This window comes from Mustela nivalis, assembly GCF_964662115.1.
Source record: "Mustela nivalis genome assembly, chromosome: 6".
Lineage (NCBI taxonomy): Eukaryota > Metazoa > Chordata > Mammalia > Carnivora > Mustelidae > Mustela > Mustela nivalis.
Window position 1 is genome coordinate 89,099,192 of NC_139025.1, and position 21,815 is coordinate 89,121,006.

General features: G+C 41.0%; 1 protein-coding gene across 7 annotated transcripts in view; it reads left to right on the forward strand.

The window, feature by feature from the left end:
- The window catches only part of MEIS2 (Meis homeobox 2), a 207,818-nt gene that overhangs the window by 45,522 nt on the left and 140,481 nt on the right, over positions 1-21,815 (forward strand). For all 7 annotated transcript variants that reach the window (XM_082735620.1, XM_082735617.1, XM_082735619.1 and 4 more), the window contains one exon: positions 18,098-18,243. In XM_082735620.1, the coding sequence (XP_082591746.1) occupies positions 18,098-18,243 (146 nt within the window). The remainder of the gene's footprint in view (positions 1-18,097; positions 18,244-21,815) is intronic.

Consider the following 21,815-nt stretch of genomic DNA (forward strand, 5'->3'; position numbering starts at 1 on the left):
GTGAAGTGCTTAGCAGACTGAAAGAGAGTACGTGCTCAATAAATCCTGTGTTTTATTAATGTTGCTGTTGTTATTATAGGAAACACTGAGTGAAAATTTCTTCACCATCTATATATAGAATATACTCTAATCATTTCTCAATGCTATCTACTATTGTTGAAGCTTGAAATTAGAATGGAGAAGAATAGTTCCTTTTTCTGAATAGTACCAACAAACTTTTGGTCACATCCCTATTTAAAAGCACAGCAAAGTCTCCCATCTCCTAATTGCTGGTAAGTTTTAGTGCATAGTGACTTCATTGGCCTCTCATGCTAGGGCTTCCAGTGCTAGAATTTATCTTCACATTATCTACTAATCTACTTGATATGAGAAGAGAAAATAAGTGAATGGATTTGTAAGAGTGAGGCAAAGCATTATTGCTAAAAAAAAACAAAGAGAAAAATGGGAAAAACAAAAAAAAAACTGGATTATGACTATTAGTAACGTTGGGAATATTGGTTTATGAAATTGCCATTTTGGTAGGTTAAAAATGACCAAAATATTGGCAATTTCAGATGGTTCAACCTAATATTCACAGAGTGTAAGTAATGGGAAGTGTTTCAGGGAAGGCAAGAAATTAGCATAATTGCTAACCATACTTGATTTATCTGTGAAATGGGAGTGAGAGTATATACCCCTTGTATTTTGTTGTGGTGATCAAAAGTTAGAAGAAATTATTTGAAAGCTGAAATATCACAATGTAAATATAAGTTACTTTTATCCAAGACCACACATTTCTAAGTCTAAGACTCAAGTCTCACAACCACAAGTAGGTATTTTTATAAAAAACATTTTGTGGTTGATGCATAAAGGATGTCAGCTTCACTTTCTACCAGAATAATACATTAACTATAGAAAAACTAGGTACTTTAGCAGGAGCTGTATAGATATAAGATAGATTTTCAAAATGAAATAATCCTATAAGTTATATAATTCTTTTCGTATTTCTGGTCATTTAAATAATACAGCACTTTGGGGAATTTCTGATTTGCTTTAGAAACTTTGACTCTTCACACAAAGTAAGACTCGGGATATAAATAGTTGAGGAAGTCATTACCAATTTTAGTAGATCTGCATGAGGTAAATCGGACAGTTACCATTTAGCTGTGCTAAGACCCTCTGTTAGGAATAGTACAATTATGAAATGAAGTTGGTCACCTCTTCAGCGATTACTGACTGGTGATAGAAATTGTGTTGTACTGGGTCAGCAGTGAATTCCTCACTCAAATGGTGTCGAGTCAGCTGGTTTTTAATTTGTTATCTTCTCAAGAGTGCATTCACCGACTTTATCACTGAGAAGAATGACTCCCTAGCCTAGTGTGATCAAGATCCGGAAATTCGCTGCATCAGCATATTAAGGTTGGACTGCGATTTGATTGGTGGCTCTGAGATCTGATCTTACAGCAAAGATGTCAGTTCTCTCATAGGCTGGCTTGCACAGGTACACGAATAAACCTACTGAGAGAGCAAACCCTTTCCTTTTCCTCCTGGGAAATGGTTGAACAACTTTTCCTCTTAAACAATGACCTTTACTGCTCTCTTTTATCAGTTAAAATAATAAAGTTCACATTTGCTCCTCGAGTTGAGTTGTCTGTCTTTATGACAGAGCACGGGGGTGTGTGGTGACAAGCTAATAGTTATGTGGCCTTCAGCTTCCTGTCTTTCTAGGGTTAGATGATGCCAATCAGGTGTGGTAATATTGCCCATGTAGTGGCAACTGGGGCCTTTTGCTTTGTGTCATTTTGAAGTATGAGTTCTGGAAGACTGAGGGAGAAATTATTTTTCTTGAGCAAATGTGTTTTTCAGCCAGTGGTGACTCTACTTTCATGTGAACAAGTTATTAAAAAGATGAAAGAAGGAAGGAAAAAGTAAGAATGAAACAAAACTAACTCTTATTGATTCTCTGATATGAGCCAAATATCACAAATCCCAAAATTCAGATAAGTTTGGCCATGGGCCGGCCGGCGTTAGTAAGTACCACTTATCCAAGGGCCAAGCCATAAGATACTGTTTTCTCCCACATTCTTCATTCATTCATTCATTCATTTTAAAGTTTATTTAAGTCATCTCTGTACCCAACATGGGGCTCAAACCCCCAACCCCCAGATCAAGAGCCACATACTCCTCTGAGCCAGCCAGGTGCCCCCTCCCCTGCGACAGTCTACTTTTTAAAAAGATGACTTCCACTGCATATGGGAATCAGAGGCTATGAAAGTGTAGTCCATAGATTTGAGCTGACAATTCAGCTCTGTTACTGACATATAACTTGAGTAACCTGTCTGGCATCACTTTCAGAGAATATTAAATAATAATTAAAATACCAAACATTGAACTGTCCTGTGGATGAAATGATACCCGTTGTATCTGGTACATACTAGGTGTTTCCCAGATATTAGTTCCCATCTCTAATCATAGGAGGGATGCAGGGATTATCTGAAGGCGTGGGGCTGTCTGTCAGGGGTTGGTATTAATTCTGTATTTCCCATTCTTTTTTTGTGTGTGTGTGGCAAATCTTTTTAAATTAATTTTTAAAAATTTTTAATAAATATATAATGTATTATTAGCTCCAGGGGTACAGGTCTGTGAATCGCCAGGTTTACACACTTCAAAGCACTCACCAGAGCACACACCCTCCCCAATGTCCATAACCCCAGCACCCTCCCATTCATTTTTAATCTCAGTGGTGCATCAGAGTTTCATGTGCGTTGTCCCATTTTCCTCTGAGGTTGACTGAGATCTCCAGCGTGAGACTTTCTTACAATGAGGAGGAATGAGTTAATACAGAATTCCCCAAAAGAGGTTTTAAAAATAGCTTATTAAGAATTATTTCTATTACCTTTTAGATTATTACTGGTACTTTTTTTTTCAAGTTGAGTAGCTCTTTAACAGTAGTTCCCATAATGAGATTGGCCAATGGAGAAAAAATATTTTTGAATAAAATCTATAAAGTGCATTCTGACCATCCACTTTAGATGTTCATGAAGTTTAAAAAAAATAGTATACATCTACAGGTTTACAAATACCATGTTGAGCTTTCCTCAGCAGCATCTTTCAAATGTTGCTCTAAATTGTTTCATCCTTTCAGAATCTTATTGCATTAACTGGGAGGATCCCCACTCCTACTTCTCTGCTGCGCTTTCCACTAATATCTGTTCTATGCCAAATAACAGGTTTATGGCCTGTTTTAGATTTAACTATAATCTGCCTACCATTACTTTTATCAACTTTATTGAAGTGTAATTTTCATATAAAAATTTCACCCCTTTAAAGTATACAATTTAACAAGTTTTGACACTTGTGTGCACTGAGACCAGCTCTTGTTAAAATCAAGATACTCCATTTCCATCACCACTGAAACTTCACTTATACTCATTTTTCGTCCATCCCTCCCTTTGTACCTGTCCTCAGGCAACCACTGATCTGCTTTCAGTCTATTAGTTTGCATTTTCTAGAATTTAATACATTTGGAATCAAACAGTATGTGGTTTTTTTGTTTGGATTCTTCTGTTTAGTTTAATGATTTGTAATGTGGTTAACATGTTGCATATGTCAGTACTTTGTTCTTTTTTATGCTGAGTAGTACTTCAGTGTGTGGATATACCACATTTTGTTTGCCCTTTCTTTCTTTCTTTCTTTCTTTCTTTCTTTCTTTCTTTTTTTTTTTTTTTAAAGATTCTACCTATTTGTTTGGCAGAGAGAGAACACAAGTAGGCAGAGAGGCAGGCAGAGAGAGAGAGGAGGAAGCAGTCTCCCTGCGGAGCAGAGAGCCTGATGTGGGACTTGATCCCAGGACCCTGAGATCATAACCTGAGCCAAAGACAGAGACTTAACCCACTGAGCCACCCAGGTGTCCTTTGTTTACCCTTTCTTATTAGTTCATTAGTTGATGCTCCTTTGATAGATAAGGTATTTGTGTGATGGCTATGACATCTATGTGAGGCTAGATGTCTTGTATAAAGTTTCTAAGTTTGTGAGTAAGAGTAAAGCTCATAGTACAAGACAGGGAGTTAATAAATAATAACTATTATTGATTATTTCACTTAATTTTCACAACCTGCGGATCATGTGTAATTCTACCTGTTTCACTGATGAGGAAACTGAGGTTCAGAAAGTTAATCTCTTGACCAAGGTTGCACTCAACCAGTAAGAAATTAGACCTGGAAATTCAGTATAAGATCTGTGTTCTTATTCCACAACTCATGCTTCTTTCATCATATTACTTTTTTTCCCCAAGGATATGTGCCTCTGTAGTTATACAGGGAAGGGTAGAAGGACAGAGTAGAGGGACAAGGAATGTGTCAGAAGTGAGCTTTCAGTGTATAGACAAAATAGCATGGCTGCCCAAAGAGACAGAATAAAGTAAAAAATTTAGAAAAGGAAAGGTGAACTAGGTATGTATGGTACTTTTCCAAACATAGGTTACTTCTTTTGTTAATTGTCTGTTTCAATAAAGTTGCTTCTTCCAGGCAGTATTTCTTATAAGGTAGTGAAATTTGTGAAACATCGGGGCACGTGGCTGGCTCAGTCTGTAGAGCATGTGATCTCAGGGTCATGAATTTGAGCCTCATGTTGGGTACAGAGATTACTTAAAAACAACAAAAAGAGGAAATTAAATTTTTTTTTAAAAATTTATGAAACATCAACTTTATGGGCAGTTTCCAACTCTTAGAGACCAACATTCTAGAAGTTTCTGTTTCCAACTTTTAGATGTAGACCTACAAAGAATACCGCATATTCTGAAGAATTGGAATGGCATCCATTGATTCATTTGGTAAAGGGTTAGGCGCATACCATACTTCAAACATTATACAAAGTTCTAAGAATGATATGAAAAAACTAAAAGATATGGTTCCTGACTTGAAGAAGCTTATGTAGAAGAAATATAAGAGTGGGGTGTGTGTGTGAGTAAGTCTTCTGGAGTTATTCTGGTAGTTAAAGTAAACCCTGAAAGATGTAAATAATTTGGACTAGGGTTCTGCTATAATGCAATGGAATTGAGAGTAGAGAAGGGTTAATTTCAGGATTAGAATCAATCTAGTTTCCATTAAAGCTTATCTTTGCAATGTAAACAGTATAAAATTCACCCCAAGTGTTTTTGAGTACATACATTTGTCCATATGCAAGGTGCTGAGATGATATTAGCAAGCAGCCTTGAATTCACATTGTTTTAGAATGCCTGGGTGGTGCACTTGGTTAAGCATCCAACTCTTGATTTTGGCCCAGGTCACGATCTTAGGGTCACAGGATCAAGTCCGACCTCTGGCTCTGCGCTCAGCGTGAAGTCTGCTTAGATTCTCTCTCCCCTTCTCTCCCTCTTACTCTGCGCTTTTCCCCATTCCCTGTGCTTTCTCTAAAATAAATAAATAGATGGATAAATAAATCTAAAAAAAAAAAAAGAAAACACGTTGTTTTAAAGCAATTCAGAAAGGGTTATGGACACCTTCAAAACTCTTGTTACTAGGATTTTATTTTTCTTCTGGCATGTTTTTTTTTTTTTTTTTAGAAGGAGGACAAAATGTGTTCTTTCTAAAAAATATAATAGCTTTGGGGTACCTGGGTGGCTCAGTGGGTTGAACCTCTGCCTTCGGCTCTGGTCATGATCTCAGGGTTCTGAGATCGATCCCCACATTGGACTCCTTGCTCAGCGGGGAGCCTTCTTCCTCCTCTCTCTCTGCCTGCCTCTCTGCCTACTTGTGATCTTTGTCAAATAAATGAATAAAATCTTTAAAAAATATACAATAGCTTTATTGAGATATAATTCACCTATTTAAAGTGTACAATTTGATTTTTTAGTATATTCCTAGAGTAGTTCAGCCATCACTGTGACCAATTTTAGAACACTTTCATCACCTCTAAAGAAACCCCATACTCAGTCACAGTCGTTCTCCATTCAAAGTACACTTTAAAGGTCCCTGTGTCTGTAGTTCTTTAATATGTAAGCTATGTAAAAAATATTTTAGATTATTTTTATTGAGCAGTCATATTATCTGTTTCCCTTAGGGCTTTTACATCTATGTTATAGATCTTTGCATTACATTACAAAAAGATATCTGCTTCTTCTCAAATCATAGATGCAGATTTATTTAAAACAGTCAAAATAAGTGGAAATACTTAAATGCACAGTAGCTAATACTTCCTACGTGCTAATAACTTAGTTTATAAGCTTCTTAAGCAAAAACCAAAGTTATATTAGGAGGCTGTTATGTGAAAATAGTCTTTGAATAAGTACAAAATAACATTTTTCAATAATTAACAAATATTCTCCAATTCTGATGTGTGACTGGTTTAAGAAGAATTTCCCTAAAGCCAGTTATCATGGGTAATACTATTCTTTTGTCTGTACATAGCTGTGATTAGCTTCCTAAAATTATCCCAAAGGGAGTGTTGGTGATACCTGAATCTAGTTGTCTTACAGAGTGTTAGTTTTATTATTGCTGTTGTTATCATAAAGATGCCTATCTTTTCTCTTAAGATTAAATAATTTCTTTTTGCATTAACAATGCCAGTTGCAAAGTTGCACTTTTACTAAATAGTCTATTGTTTTCGATTTATAACAATCAAGAAAGTGGGAGAAATAATCAGTCTTTTTGTTTTTGTTGTCGTATTTGAAAATCATTATCTGCTGTTATAAATTTATAGGGAGATAGCATATTAAGAATTCAAACTGATCAAGTGTCTGACATTATAAAATGTATTGTCCCTATTTTTGTTTTAGATAGCAAATAAGATAATAAGGTAAGAATCCTAAAAACTGAATGACTCTACCCCATAGAACTATGCTTTTCTGTTATTTCCCCCAACAAATTTTGCTACTGGTTTGGTACTTAAACGTTTCATCTTGTAATAAGGTATGCTAGGAGACAATTAGATATAAAATCCTATTGTTAATGATAAAAATGAGAATATTAGCAGCATATGTTGAAAATATAGGCTTGATGGAGTCAATACGTCCCTGGAAGCAGACTGAGTATATTGTAGTTTAGCGTAAAATGTTAAAAGTGCATTTTATATAAGAAGCCTTAGTGGGAAATTCTTTTTGCAAATATAAAGGCCATATCTTTCCTTGAAAGACCTGTTGATTCAGAGATGTTAGCCAGCTATCTTTACTAAAACACTTTACAATGCTAAAAATAGTCCACTTCAGTTAAATATGGATATTTTAAAAAAGAAAATCCCAGTTAGACTGCAACAGAAGGACATTTTGTGTGACAATATTTTGCATGATTAAAAATTTAAACAGAATAACAGCTATTTATATTTACAGTTACATGAGAGTAATTACTAAAGCAGACAAAATACTTAGAGCATAATTTAATAATGTTTTCCTCTAGCAAAGGTGCCAAAATAGTTATTTGCATAATTTTCACAATTTGTACTGAAACATAGCTAAGTGAAATTGGGAAGACATCTCTCCCCAACCACCCTGTTTCTTTTGTAGGAGTTGTGGGAAAGGGACTCCTGTATCATAACAACTCATTTTTGTATCATTTCCCATAAAAATCATGACCCTTGTGTCAACCATGAGGTGAAAGAAATGTGTTCCATTCATACTTTCTCTTTTAGGGTCTTTCTTTCAGTGGCCAGCCTCAGCCCAACTTCAAGGCTCCTAATTATAACATTTACTGGTTCAAAGATTAACCTTCCGAGAGGGGCATTCTGGACTCTTGGTAACATGATCAGCTTGGTCTTCTCTTGGTCTCTCTCTTTCTGGTTCTTTGTGTAGCAGGAGGGAGATGATGGTATCTGGCGCATTCCTAGGATGACTTGAAGATAGCAGCCTTCTGTGTTTAGGGCTGAAAGATTGTGAACTCTGTTAGCTGAAATGCCACTCCAGGGAGGTGAACAGAACATTAAAAAAGCTTTAGCTGTAGGTAGTGTATAGTGCAAGTAGAGTCAAATTTGAGAGCTGGGACTTGAGTGGACATTTGTCCCTGCTTTCTACCTTAATAAAATCTGAGTGTTAACTGTGGAAAAGGGCATTTGAGAGATCACTAAAAATGAATCATTAGAGTGCCCAGAAGAGCTTTATTATGATGTACAGTGAATACCTTCAGAACTGACTCTACTTTTCTGTGTGCTTCTCAGGTAACTGAGTAAAAAAGTCCAATTCTTTTATGCTCTACCATGGAGATTAAGCCATCTGCTGAATTATAGTGGCCAAGGATTATACCTCTCTACTGGGTTCAGTCAGTATCCTTTGGAGAATTCTGTGGCAAGTGAGACTAAATGTCCTTTCTGGACATATTTTTTAAAAATTCTCAAGTGAAGTTCCATATCTCAAATGAGAGAAACCAACTTCAGTGAAGCATGGGCGAAGGGTACTGCAAGCTTCTGTTCACCCATGCTCTAAAGGATTAGAGGGTTCCAGTCAATAAACAAAGCCATTTTATGGCTCCTGACGGGTAAATCGAGGGGACCGATTTGGTCAAGGACCAGTATGAGGATGTTTCTGTTCAACAGTTAACAGGATTCAACATGATATGGAAAATACAGGCGTGCAAAACTATACTACGACACTCACGTTGCCAGCTCAAGCCTAAAACACAGCCACATTTACATATGTGTCCATCTGTCTGTTTTTACACTTTATTTTTCCAACCAGTGGGTGAAGTGGTTTTCATCCAAGCTGCAGTCTGAATTTTTTTTTCACCCACCACTTTGCATTATATCATATAGATGCATATTTTAAAGTGCACGTTATTTGTCTCTGGACACGCTTTCGCGCAGCCTTGGCTGGGGTTTTTGGTTCCTGCTGGAAGGTGAGCCCGTCTTCACAGGCCCCCACTTTGCGACTGCGGGCACCGGCCAGGTTGGCCGGGGATCACCCAGTTAGGGAGCCATGTGTTGCCTTCTTCTCCAGGTTGCAGAAATCCCCCATGGCCGGCCTGGGTGAAGCGGCTGGGGCCACAATGGGGTAGAGCCGGTGAGAATGGAAGTGCTTTAGGTCTCTTCAGTGGAGAGCCTGCGTAAATCCTGTGTAAATAGAGGGAGGATAACAAAGAAGGAGCCCCTGCAGCTCTGAGCATTTGGAGCCATTTGGGGCTGAATTTGCTAAATGCTGCTTATACCGCCTGAAAAGTTGAAGAGAAAGGAGGATAAAATCCCCTCTGTTTTTTCCTTTCTGCTCCTACCCCGGGGGGAGGGTGTTCAGGACCAGGGAAGCCTGAGGTAAGCCGATGAAGACTTGTTTTTTCAGTGCTCTTTTGAGTGTGAAAAAGGTGGCCTGGGTCACTGTCCTCTCTTTAATGTCGGAAACCCACACGGTTAGTAAATGTTGCATGTAAACGAAAGCATTTCATCTCTTCTGCTTCCCTCCATGCTAGTGGGCCATGAACTAGTCACTTGAAAAATCACAGAAAAATTTCACTTTAACGTGTCCAGACAGTTAAGCACAGCAGGAGAGTAAAAGAGATCAGTAATTAGCAGGTCTCACTGCTGGCCCCTCACCCCACCTCTGGCCCCTCACCCTCCCCACATTTCTGGGTCTTCAGCTTCCCCCTCCCCCAACCTGATCTGATGTGGAAAAAAAAAATTGCATGTGCAAAAAGATTTACTTTGTGGATGGTTCTTGGAAAGCAAGTTTTGTAAGGCAGAGAACAGAACTAGGCAAAGGCAGCTGCTGCTGCTGCTGCTGCTGCTTCTTTTTTCATCTCATTTGAAACCTTGATGCAGGTTTCTCAGTGGGATGTCCTAAACTTCTAGAAGGTACTCCCCAAAAAGAAATATCTTTTGACTCATAGTATCTAATATACATATATTTTGACCTTTAGTATATTTTTATTCCATTTTCAAAGTATTACATCCAGAGAGGGGAAAAAAAAAACAAAGAAATGATGACAGAAAATGGGTTCCCAAGGTACTGTGTGTTACAGTTCCTTGACTACTTAATACTTCACTTTTAACTGTAATGTTCCAAGTCATCTGAGCAGCCTGGGCAACGGGCAGCCCACTGTCTCCCACTGCCTCTCTTCCCCTTTGAAATAGGGCAGGTTGGAGGTGGAGTACTGTTTTCACCAGCAGTATGTGACACATGTCTCACGCATGTAACGAGAATCTCTGAGGAGGACCACACACATATGCAAACAGTAGTGGACATGAGACCATGATACCCAGTGCTTATAGAGCGGGGATAGGGGAGTGGGGGAGCCCAAGTCTTGGAGGCTACCAGAACAGGTTACCAGAGCCAAGGGGCCACCATCATGGACAGTTTCTTCAAAGCAGGTTATATTCAGATTGGGTCCCACTAATATGTCTAAGGGGATCTTGCTGCCAATTTGCCCATGCCACTAACACTAGAATGTTTACTATGGTGTCAAGGTTTGGGAATCAGAAATGATATAGCTCCTGCCTTGGGAAAGTTCACAGTCAAATAGGATAGAGAAATTAGTCAACAGATAAGTTGTAAAACAAAAGTAAATATGACAGAGGCTAGGGGAAACTGCTGAAGAAGTAGAAAGCAGAGTACCCCAACTCTGTTAATGAAAACTGGAGAAAGCTTTGCCAAGGGGTTTCCTTTTTTCACTGGGTTGTGGAGGTTGAATAGGAGTTTGCCTTGACAAAGAAGAATGGGAAGGAGAGGAATTAAAATGAAGGGAAAGGGCATTCCAGGCCAAGGGGAAAGGACTAAAGGCATGGAAACTTGAATGATTACTTGGCTCAGAAAAGTCTTTAAAATTCCGCAAATGCGTCTATTTCAAAATCACATTTAATTTGACACTTACATCCACAGGGAACAATAATGAACCTATCTCTAGATAATGGATATATCTGTCCATGTAAAATAGGTACCTGCTTGTTTCTTGGTTCATACTTAGTTTTAAATGTGCTGTTGCCCGCTATCCCCTTGGAACACGGATGTAAATATATAAGACCTCACACTTAGGGTTTGTGTCTGGGGCAGTGAGGGCTTATCCAGTCTCTAGTTTCACTTTTCACATTCTCTTGTTCTCTGAGCAGGTTAAGGGAGAGGATAGAGGGTATGAGCCTGGGCTTTGAAGGATAGTGCATTCTGCCACTTCCTAACTATGTGACCTTTGACAAGTTACTTAATTTCTTTGAGTCTCTGTTTTCTTATCTGTAAAATGGAATTGGTAATAGTAGCTATTTCATTCATTTGGTGTGAGGATTGGAACATCGCAAAAGCCCACTGAATGTTACTTGTGATAATGAAGATAATGACAGTGACGGCAGTATTGATAAAGAAGAGGGGCCTGTATTCTAGAGATAGGGAAATGGTGCGGAAAAGGGACTACTATACTTAACATTAAATACAGACATCTGAAGTACTCTATAAATGTGTTTGTGTGTGGAGGCGGGGGGTGTAGCAGGCAAAAATATGCAGTTCATTCATGAATAAACTTGGACACTTGTGTATCAATTGGTGAGTGATTTGAAAAAGATACAATTTAATTTGTATGCATATAGGTTTGTGATCACGTATATAAATATCTACGTATTTGTCCATATACCTAATTCTTGGAAATAGACTAATGAGAAGATACATGTATGTGCATGTGTATGAAATTAGTGAATTTACATGGCACACAATGAAAATGATAATGCATACAGTGAGTTTCTGTTTAGCAAAAAAGAGGAGGAAGAAAGCTATGTTCTGTCAGATGAGGTATCATTCTTTTTTACAACATATATTTTGTATGACTGTATTTAACTATTAAACCTGGTCCAAAACTTGGGGAAGCAGGGATCAAATAATGCACCACTGACTTACCCAAAAGAAGTACAAATGCCACCAATCAAAATACATGCTTATGTGTCCTCATATCAGATCAAGAGGTCAATTTTAGATGACTGTTACTTGACAATGTACCAAATGTCACAGAAACCTTATTCTACCATTTAAAAAGTGACTTTGGGGCAGGGGGATATATGGCTTTGATCACAGTGCTCTGAAGTGCTGAATAGGACTGCACAGTGCTCCCAAAGTCCTGACTATATGGACAGTGGGTGTGGCTTCTCAAGTATTTGTAGCATCTCTATGCTCTGAAGGTCAGTCTGGTGTCTCCACTTGGATGACAATAAACCCGTTATAAAAAATCCCTAGCCTCAAAGCCTATTGCTATACTTCAGGTAACTAAAGCCCTTCAGGTGAAGGCTTTCTTTTGGGAAAAGCCGCACATTTCCTTTTGAAAGTTGACCCGTCTGGACCAGCTCTAGCTCAGCCCCAACTCCTCCACCGTAGATCTAATCTCTCCTCTGCACTTAGACCGTCACTTGTGAGATCTAAACGTTGCTTAGATCTGTCACTGATAACAGGGTTCCAATGAGGTAATGCTCTGAAAAGTGAAAGATAACCTATGATATTAATGTGAGCATCCCAGTGGACGGGACTTGAAGTTGCGAGGATTCTAGTTTATCCTTGACCACGCAGAACAGTGGACTCTTAAACAACTACCTAAACTCCTGGCCTCATTTTTCTCATTGGTAATTGTCTGGGTTTGGTTTTGTTTCTCAAGGGTGGTGGAGAAGGTAGAAAGGTAGAAGAAGGTGGACCCTCTTGCCTGCTGCTTGGTATATCTGGTAGGGAAGGAAGGCCACATCCCCGTGATACTGGACTCATCATAGCACGTCGTCACTGTTTGTATCATTGGTTTATTCCAGGCCAAGAAATTGATCTCTAAAATACAGATAGATTTTTGGCTAAATGGAACAAGGCAATATGCCAATGAAAGGAAGTGATGGCCTTTTGCCTAGATAGTTTCTATGATCTAGATTTTCTGGACTGGAAATTTCTGCTTTAGAATTATCGGAGGATCCTCTCATAATGTGTCTGTATCCGTCCTTGATTCCCTGACCACATAGCTATGGGTATGGATTCTACCTACACCTGGATACCCAAGGTATCCCAGGATTTAGCTTCCTGTGACTAAACTCTCTCAGTAGTGTTTTTTTAGGTAGGTGTAGATTGGGGTTGCTTCCCACAGCAGTGCCTTGCTCTGAGCATGGTATGCTTAGCTACGGAAAGTATGTGTGACTTCTCCAGAGCATGGGTGTAAATCTAGCCACAGATGCTCTCAAAATACTGTGGAGTCTCTCTCTCTCTCTCTTTTTTTTTTTAAGATTTTACTTATTTATTTGAGAGCAAGAGAGTGAGAGAGGGAGGAGGATGCGAGGGAGAAGCAGACTCCCTGCTGAGCGGGGAACCTGACGGCAGGGCTCGATCCTGGGTCTCTGGGATCATGACCTGAGCTGAAGGCAGATGTTTAACCACCTAAGCCACTGAGGCACCCCAGCACCTCAGAGTCTTAAAACAGGAGGAAGACCCAGAGATTAGATACAGGCCTTCAGATAGTAACCACCAGGGGTAGCCAGTTAAGGAGATCTTCTCTGTGCTCTAAAGCATTGCTTCTTAAACCTGCATGGTGGGATGCCTGGGTGGATCAGTCGGTTTAGTATCTGTCTTCAGCTCAGGTCATGATCCCAGAGTCCTGGAATTGAGTCCTGCATTGGACTCCCTGCTCAGCAGGGAGCCTATTTCTCCCTCTGCCTACTGCTCCCCCTGCTTGTACTCTGTCTGACAAATAAATAAACAAAATCTTAAAAAAAAAAAAAAAAAACCACAAAAAACCTGAGTGGTCATTAGAATCACTTGGAACACTTAGTACCATTCCGATGATTAGGCTCCACCCTGGAGATTCAAGGTCACTAGGTCTGGAACAGTCCAAGAATTTGCATTTCTCTTTCCTCATTAGCGCTAATGCTGCTGGTCCGCATTTTGAGAGCCAGTGTTCTAGAGCTTCTTTCTTTCTCTGTATCCTTCATCACCAGATGACTAGGATGAAGCTCCATTGTGTTGGTCAGTATATGTGATGGAGAACACTGGGTTTCTTCTGCAGTGAATAAGCCCAGGGCTACACTGCAATTCCTCACCACGACCACCGACGCTATGCATGGCAGTAGGATAGACTTGTGAATTCCTTACCTGTTCCAGAACTTGCATCTTCTTCCACATTGGAAGGTCATCTAGTTCAGTGGCTTCCAAAAACCAGTTTGAGAACCAGTGCTAGGCTGGTTGCTTACGCAAACCCAAGGAATGTGTTAAAAATATAAATTCCTTACCTCTGCTCTGGGGTATTTTGAGCCAATGAACCTGGGCTAATGTCCAGAGACCTGTGTTTTTCATGGTCTCCCCTGATGATTCAGTCCATTTCAGCGTTGTCTATCTACAGGCTTTGACTACTACTTTCCATGGTCACACACGGTACATTCCAGTAATACACAACTCTTGGGAGTATCTTTGCCCCAAATTTAGATTGTACCCTCAGAGAAAGGATGAGCAACCTTTTAGAAGGCGCATTCCACTATTTTTTTCTTTAGTTTTTCATCATCAGAGATGGCAATGCTGGTGGAATGGCCAGTGGTTCAGCCCCCACAAAAGGCCCTAATGGTCAGAGGGTTCTTCAGAGAAGCATCAATCCTGGTGTGTTTAGAAGTGACTGTGTGCACACAGGCAACCTGACCCCTGCGGCACTAAAATGAGTGAGATCGAGCCCATTTGGGATTCTCAGAAAGAGGGGAGGGCCCTTGCATAAGCTCCTGGATGAGTTCAGTCATTCCCTCACCCAACATAGAATCACTGGGTATCTGCTCCAGGTCAGATACAGAGGTGTGCTCTCAGGATAAAAAGGGAAGCAAAAAACAGTTCTTGCCCTCAGGAGTCCACACTTTTGAATCTTAACTTCACATGCTGAGACGTATGCTATTATGTTATCCTGCTTTCGGCACAAGCATCTGTGCTGATACACATGCACACACACACATGCACACACATACACACAAACCTCTTCGGCACAGAAACATGTTTGGCACAGGTGCCAGCGGTTGCCAACCATCTTACATGCACACAGCCTTAAAACAAGAAAACAATGTCCATTTTAAGAGCCACTAACTCCATCATCCTCTGCACAATTTTATTGTAGGTTGCAGATTACACAGTTTCCTTTCACAATTTTTCTTTATGTTACTGTTATTTCTCCATCATGGAGCTGGTTCATCGTCCACTGGAATTAAAAAAAAAAAATGGCATTTATTGTGTTATTTGGAGAGGAAAACTCCTTGCTTTAAGGAAGTATAGATACTAATATTAATTTAAAAATCTAATGTCTAATATCTACTTACTATAAAAAAGGGCACATTTTTCTCTACAATCATCTGTGACACTGGATCCGAATTCAAATATTTTACACTTTCATAGAATGGACTGCTTTATATTAAAATTCATGTAATGCTCCTACTGTCACCAGTTTAAGTCAGTCATCAAAGGACACTCCATCTAGCTGTATATATAGATATATATATATTTTTTTCTTGAGCTAAATAGTTTGAAGGTGTTACCAGCCCTCTTTGCTTTTAAGCATGAGAAAGTGCACTGTGGAAATGCAGTGTCTCATTTGTAAGGTCATTGATTGGGTGAAAAAGGCAAATGCCTTCTTCTTCTTTTTTTCTTTTCTTTTGGTTGAACTTCCCCCAATTAAGCAATTAACCTTTTAAAATAAGTATATTCAAAAATCTATCAAAAAGAGCTAAATGAGATTTTAACAAAATCCTGACAATTTCAGCTTAAACATATACACAGAAACCATATGTGCTTCGGAAGAAATATATACACACAGGCATTGTTTACAGTGTGTGTTTTTATATTTGGAAGACACTGAAGGAAGAGCCATTCCATACATACATTATCTGCAGTGTACATCCAGATAGCCCACATAGATTTTACATTAAGAGACAAAGATATCTTTATCCGTGGTGGGTAGACAGACAGACTGACCGACTTCAAACTTGGACTTGCAGTGTGGATTTTTTTTTCTTCCTCTTCTCCGGGTACTGCTTTTCAAAATTGCCTCGGGCTACAGAACAGCACCTCAGATCCCCAAGGCCCACTGCCTGGCTCCTAATAGCCACTCTCCATCTGTGTCACATGAACAGCTGATGAGATCGCTCCAGTGTCTGTATTTTGGAGAGTACATTCACCCAGGTTAAAATGCTAGGGTTGCCAGGGAGCAGTCAGAAGCCATTAGTGCGGGTGAGAATTTGCCTTGCAGCAGTTCCTTGGCATGGTGGAAAGCGTGTACGCGTGTCCCTGCTCGAGCTTGTGTGTGTGAGTGTGTGTGTGTGTGTCTCCTTGTGCAAGGATCCCTCGTGTACATGGGTGTATAGGGAGGCTAGACGGATGAAGACAGCCTAGGAGAGCCTGTACTGAAAAGTCAGATGCCTTTTGTTTCCCTGTACTCTGATTAGTTCTTTGACGATTTGGGGTCCCTTTGACTCACTCTCTCTCTCTCTCTCTCTCTCTTTTTTTTTTTTTTTTTTATCATAACAGACGGCAAAGAAAAAGAGAACAGCAACTTCGGGGTCATGCTCTAGTGTTTGGGCAGATGGAAGGGAGCTGCTTTGCCTTGGGGCAGGGTGGCTGTAATGAAGTGGCCTGTCAGTCTGTAAATAGTGGGGGTCATCTCTTCCATGTGATGGAGGGTATCACATTGCAGTGAAAATGGAAATGTCAATAAAATTAATCTGCCAGCTCTTTGCTGTGGCTTTTCTGCTTCTCTGGTCAAAGAAGGTTGAGGGTTTTTTGGTGAGAAAGGAAGAGAACAGGTATTGGGGAGCCCATGGAGTCGACACCGAAGTTGCAAGGTGAGGGGCCCAGTGGGCAGGCCGTCTCGGGGTAGCCCCGACCAAGAGCAGGAAGCAGGTCTGGGAATGAGCTGGTGGCTCTCCAACATTCCCCCGGAAGCTGCAGAGCGTCTAGCTCAGGCTACATTGAGCACAGAGTTTATTGTTTTAGGCTTTCTTGGACAAGGTTTTTACTTAGCATGGGATTTATGGCATTTACTGCTAATGAATGTCTATTCTTAAATTACAAAAACCCCCATCTCAGCGCAATTCCCAGATGTCCTTCCAGGACCCCGGCTTCTTAAACACCAGCAGGGAGCATAAACTCTCCACTTCTCTGTTTTCCTCTTTCGTGTGGCTCCAGGCTAATGATGTGCAAGGAAAACACAGCCATCTATAAAGCCCCAGTGCTGTCCCCGTATTCTTCATTTATTTTGCATTTGATTATGCCACAAGTCGGATCTTGTTTCTTTCCTTTTTTAAAAGTTATTAGTTCAAATATTAATGTAGGGATATGGCATATATTGCTGCCCTTGATTGATGCCTTCCCAAAAACAGGAAGACGTGCTCGTATGAATTTTAAGAAAGTAGGGGTCCTGCAATGCCTTGCCAGAAGAGTTTTTCAGATACATAATTTAGATGCCCTCCAGGCAGGCTTTCAAGGCATTTTTGCTGGAGGGCAAGAAAAAATAACTATGACTGTTAAAAGTAAATGATTTTTGCTAATGTACAATTAATGCCAGAGAAAGACACAGAAGACGAAGATGTTGATAGAAACTTCTGATTAAGTGAGCACCCTACCTTCATGTACCTCTTTTTTTTTTTTCCTTTTTTTAATGATAATGATCACGATCAGTGGTGCAGAGAGCTAAAAGTTTTCCTGTCATGCAAATGCTGAGTGCAGGGTCATCGGAGGAGTGTGTGAACGTGCGTGCTTCGGAGGTGACAGTCCTAGGAGGGGCTGAGCAGGCAGTGTGTTATGTGCAATGAACAGTGACACAGTTACTGTCACCTATGCAGGCTGCCTAGAATATATAGACTACAGAACATTTAACTTGATTACCCTACAGTCTGTGTTCACGATGGGGATGGGGACGCATTTTCACCGAATGGGTTTCCTGATGGCGGTTTTCCCACATTGGATTCCGTAATTGACAAAGAGCTACTGCCCTGTGTCAAGCGCACAATTATAATGGAATTAATGATATGGGCGAGTGTGAGACACACAAAATTAACATTTGAAGAGGGCTGGTTTAATTTTGTCTTTTACATATTTGTGTCTCCAATTATGCTTTAATGAAAGAGAATATACCCGCTTAATGGATTTCTCTCAACAAGCTTAGCTGAGCTCGTCAGCTGCACATTGTCGTTGTCCCCCTTTCTGTGTTGTCTCTAATGTATTTTCCTTTTTTTTTTTCCCGACCAGGGGATGGTTTAGACAACAGTGTAGCTTCACCTGGCACAGGTGATGACGACGACCCAGACAAGGACAAAAAACGCCAGAAGAAAAGAGGCATTTTCCCCAAAGTAGCAACAAATATCATGAGAGCATGGCTCTTCCAGCATCTCACAGTAAGTCAAGATGAAAGAGAAAGTTTTGCTTTGCCTGCTGCTAGCATAGGACACAGGTTGATAACCGATTTAAAAAAATAGTAATAAGTGACTGTTCTCCCTTTCTCGAAATCTGATGACCAGTGGAGCAGTTAAGGTTTTGCCAACTGTCACTACCCACCCTCTAGAAAGGAGGACGTTTTTGTTTTAATAGGCCAGGAATGTACCTTATTCAAAACTGGTCTAGGGCCCTACACGGCATGTATAAGTCAATTTGTTATTTATGCTAAAAGGTATGAGAGTGACTTCAGATAACACCCCTGTGACCAAGGGAAATGGCTGGAAGGAGCTCATGAGTCTGTAAACGCTGCTGATTACACTCTTAACTAAAGCCATCTCCTTCAGGAGGGCAAAAAATAGGGGGTGGGGGGGCAACACCTTGCCCCATGCGTGTCCAAGCTCATAGCATCAGGTTCAGCTGTACTTGCGGGAACCACGTGCAACCAGGGCCCGTGTTTCTGGGACACACACAGAAGGGTTCTAGGTGCTCTAGCACCTTCGGCTGTAAGGTGGAGATTAGATTCTTCTTCAGCTGTTCAAGTCCATTTTCTTATAAGCTCACCCTGTTCCCTGTTCCCTTCTGGGGAAAGATCAAACTCTGCCACATTTTAAAGTAACAATGTATCTTTACCCTCTTGTTTGTATTTGGTTTTATGTGTCCGTGGTTGACTCTAAGGCCCTGGTGACAGGAAAAAAAAAAATCACAGTATATTCTCATAAAGGAACCAGGCACTCCTATTTCCCTGTTCGTCTGGAATTCTGAGAAAACGGTGAAGGTGTCAGAGGTGGTTGCTTGCTATGATATTGTTTTCAGGCCATTCTCTTTAGGCTAATGCTTAAAAATAGAGTAGCCCACTGAAAGCTGAAGGTCTTCTTTGATTATCCAACTTGTGTGTTGCCACGCTGAATGACATTAGTTACAGTGTCATGGGTCCAGGACAAGGTTCCAGTTTTATTTATGGTGGTGGCCGCCGCTCTGCTCTTGCCGCTGAGCTACAAAGGGCAAAGGGTGGAGTGGTGGCGGGGAGGGTGGAGTGATAAATTCACATTCCTAAATCGGCCATTTTGATGTAAGGACATTAGTAGCAAACTAAGGTGTATCGATCTGGCCTGTGGTGTCAGGATTAGCTGGGAGAACCAACGAGGCTGCCCTGGTGGTGGTTATTCTTGCCTCGCAGCTATGGCCATTTCAAAGGTCAGGGCCCTGCACTGACTCGGCTCAGAGGAATTAGACAGAACATGCGGTCTCTGGGCTGATTACTTAACCAAAGACAAAATAATGAGTCCTAAGCAAATACTGACTAATTGAAAGGGCTGTAAATCCATTACATATTGGTCAGGGATAATCAGGAGTATTTAATCACTTTTATCTATTCAGGAGCACTGAAGCTGCAACAGCAAAGCCTTGAACCTTGCCATGTGGCTATTATTCTCATCATTATCAAAATTACTTCACAGCTGTTCTTTGCTACATCACCTCAGCTGGAGATTTACTAACCTGTAAAATGTTTTTAATTTGGAAGTCGAGTGAGTGTGAGGGGAGGGGCTTCTCATTTTTTTTTTTTTTTTTTTTTTTACACGGAAGGTTCGTTTGGTTAGAGTAGCAAGTTAGAGAGGCAGGGTAGGGGCACAGGGATGGCAGGCACCCAGCTCGCTCCCCGCCAGCTTACCTGTTTGGCTTCCTCCCTCTGTCTTCCTTCACGCTCAGCCCTTCTCGGCCAAAGGAAGAGGCTTCAACGGTGGCTTTCCAAGCACACGTCTCCATGCATTTGCAGTCCCTCAGTAAGCAAAGTCAACATCCCAGAACAGCCCAACCTGAGAGAATCAGCTGCTCTGTTTACAAATGAGGAAACTGAGACCCAGGAAGGGAAGTGATTAACTCAAGGTCAAGCTGCCACCAGGACCCAACCCTTCCCCGTGCCCCGCACTATGCTTTTTCCACCCCATTATGATCACTTTGCTACAACCCTTATCCCCTTTACGGGTAGTATATAAATCTCACACAGCCTCTGCCACCAGTATGCTCAGCGTCAAGGGGGGATATAGGGAGAGGCCAAGTGCCGTTTTCTGTATCTGTTTTTAAAGCTTCCTGCTCCCGCCGTCTCTCAGAGCAGAAAAGACTTTGCACCTTTCCCTTCAAGCTGACCCTCTCCTTCACCAGCCATATTCTGGGCTTTGAGTCTCCAATGTTAGGGTCCGGAGCCCTTGCTAGACGTCCTACCTTGTCCTTTCAGTACCTTATCCCCCACCTCCCTGCCCTAGGCTCACCCCACTGTGCACTGTGGCCACTGGTGAAAAATGGTGGGTGGCCAGTGATGCTGGGCACCCCTTCTGGCTTTGCCGAGCAGGGGGCTACAAACCCACCATAGCACCGTCCTCCCCCCCCCACACACACACCCACCCCCTCCAACCATGAGAGTGCTTTCATCTGGTTAAAGGAACTCAAGACTTGGTGCAGAATTCCATGGCCAGCTGAAAAATTTCATTAATGCCTGCCCTTGGAGCAGGGAAGAAGAATCAGAAAACCTCAGCCAGCCAGTCGGGAAACGGGGAAGGCCTTCTGAAGTCAGCACGCCCCTGTGCCAGCTGCCCCTCAGTTAAGCCCATTAAGTTCTCTGGACCGTCCGTTGTCCCGTTTTTCAAACGAGAGGGACACCACGCAGGGTCTCCACACTGCGGGGTCCTTTCCCGCATCCACAGCGCTGGGTTCGCCTCGGGATCACGTAGCCAGAGCCCCGTTCTGTCCCAGCCCCTGGTCATCCTTGCCTCCCAGTCCCCCTTTCTTTTTCACTCGCTGCTGCGTGCTTTATTTTTCCCTCCCCATGACCTTCTTTCAAAGCTGCCCCTTTCATTACTTTCTCCCACTGGCTTTGTCTCCCAGTCTTTCCCTCTGCTCCCCTCCCTTGCCCTTTCTGCACCTTCCGTGTATCATAAGGAAATTCTCCTGGGCTTTCTCTTTGAAAAAATTTTCCCTCTTCATCTAGATTTCACCCCAACTGCAGAGAAGAGGTTCAGTCACTTTGATGAGGATGGTCCTGTAAAACTTTTCCTTTCCAGTCTTTAATGAGCCGAAAGATTTACTCAGCTATAATTCCGAGCTCAGAAACCAAGAATAGAGACCCCTCACTAGCGACATGTTAATTTAGACTTTCCTTACGTGCACTAACAGGCATGAGGAAGTCCTTGGAAATAGAGATGCCCACTATATTTTTCTGTCACTTAATTAATTTCAACTTTCAAAGTGAAATGTTGGCTCTAGCTCACTGAAAATAGATGTAGTCTAAATTATTATTTCATGTAAATTTCCTCACAAGCACATGATTCAATGTGCATTCCTCCATTCTTAGTCTCTTTAACATTATTTCAAACTGGTTTGTTCCCTTTTGTGCAGTATGACCTGTTCTTGTATTACAATAATCCCCGATGTACCCTTTTTTCTTTCTTTTTTTTTAAAAGAAGCTAATTGAATTATCTCATTATTTTAATTTGTTAAGCAAATGTATTTTGCATCTCAGGATGTGTTCTTAAAGAAG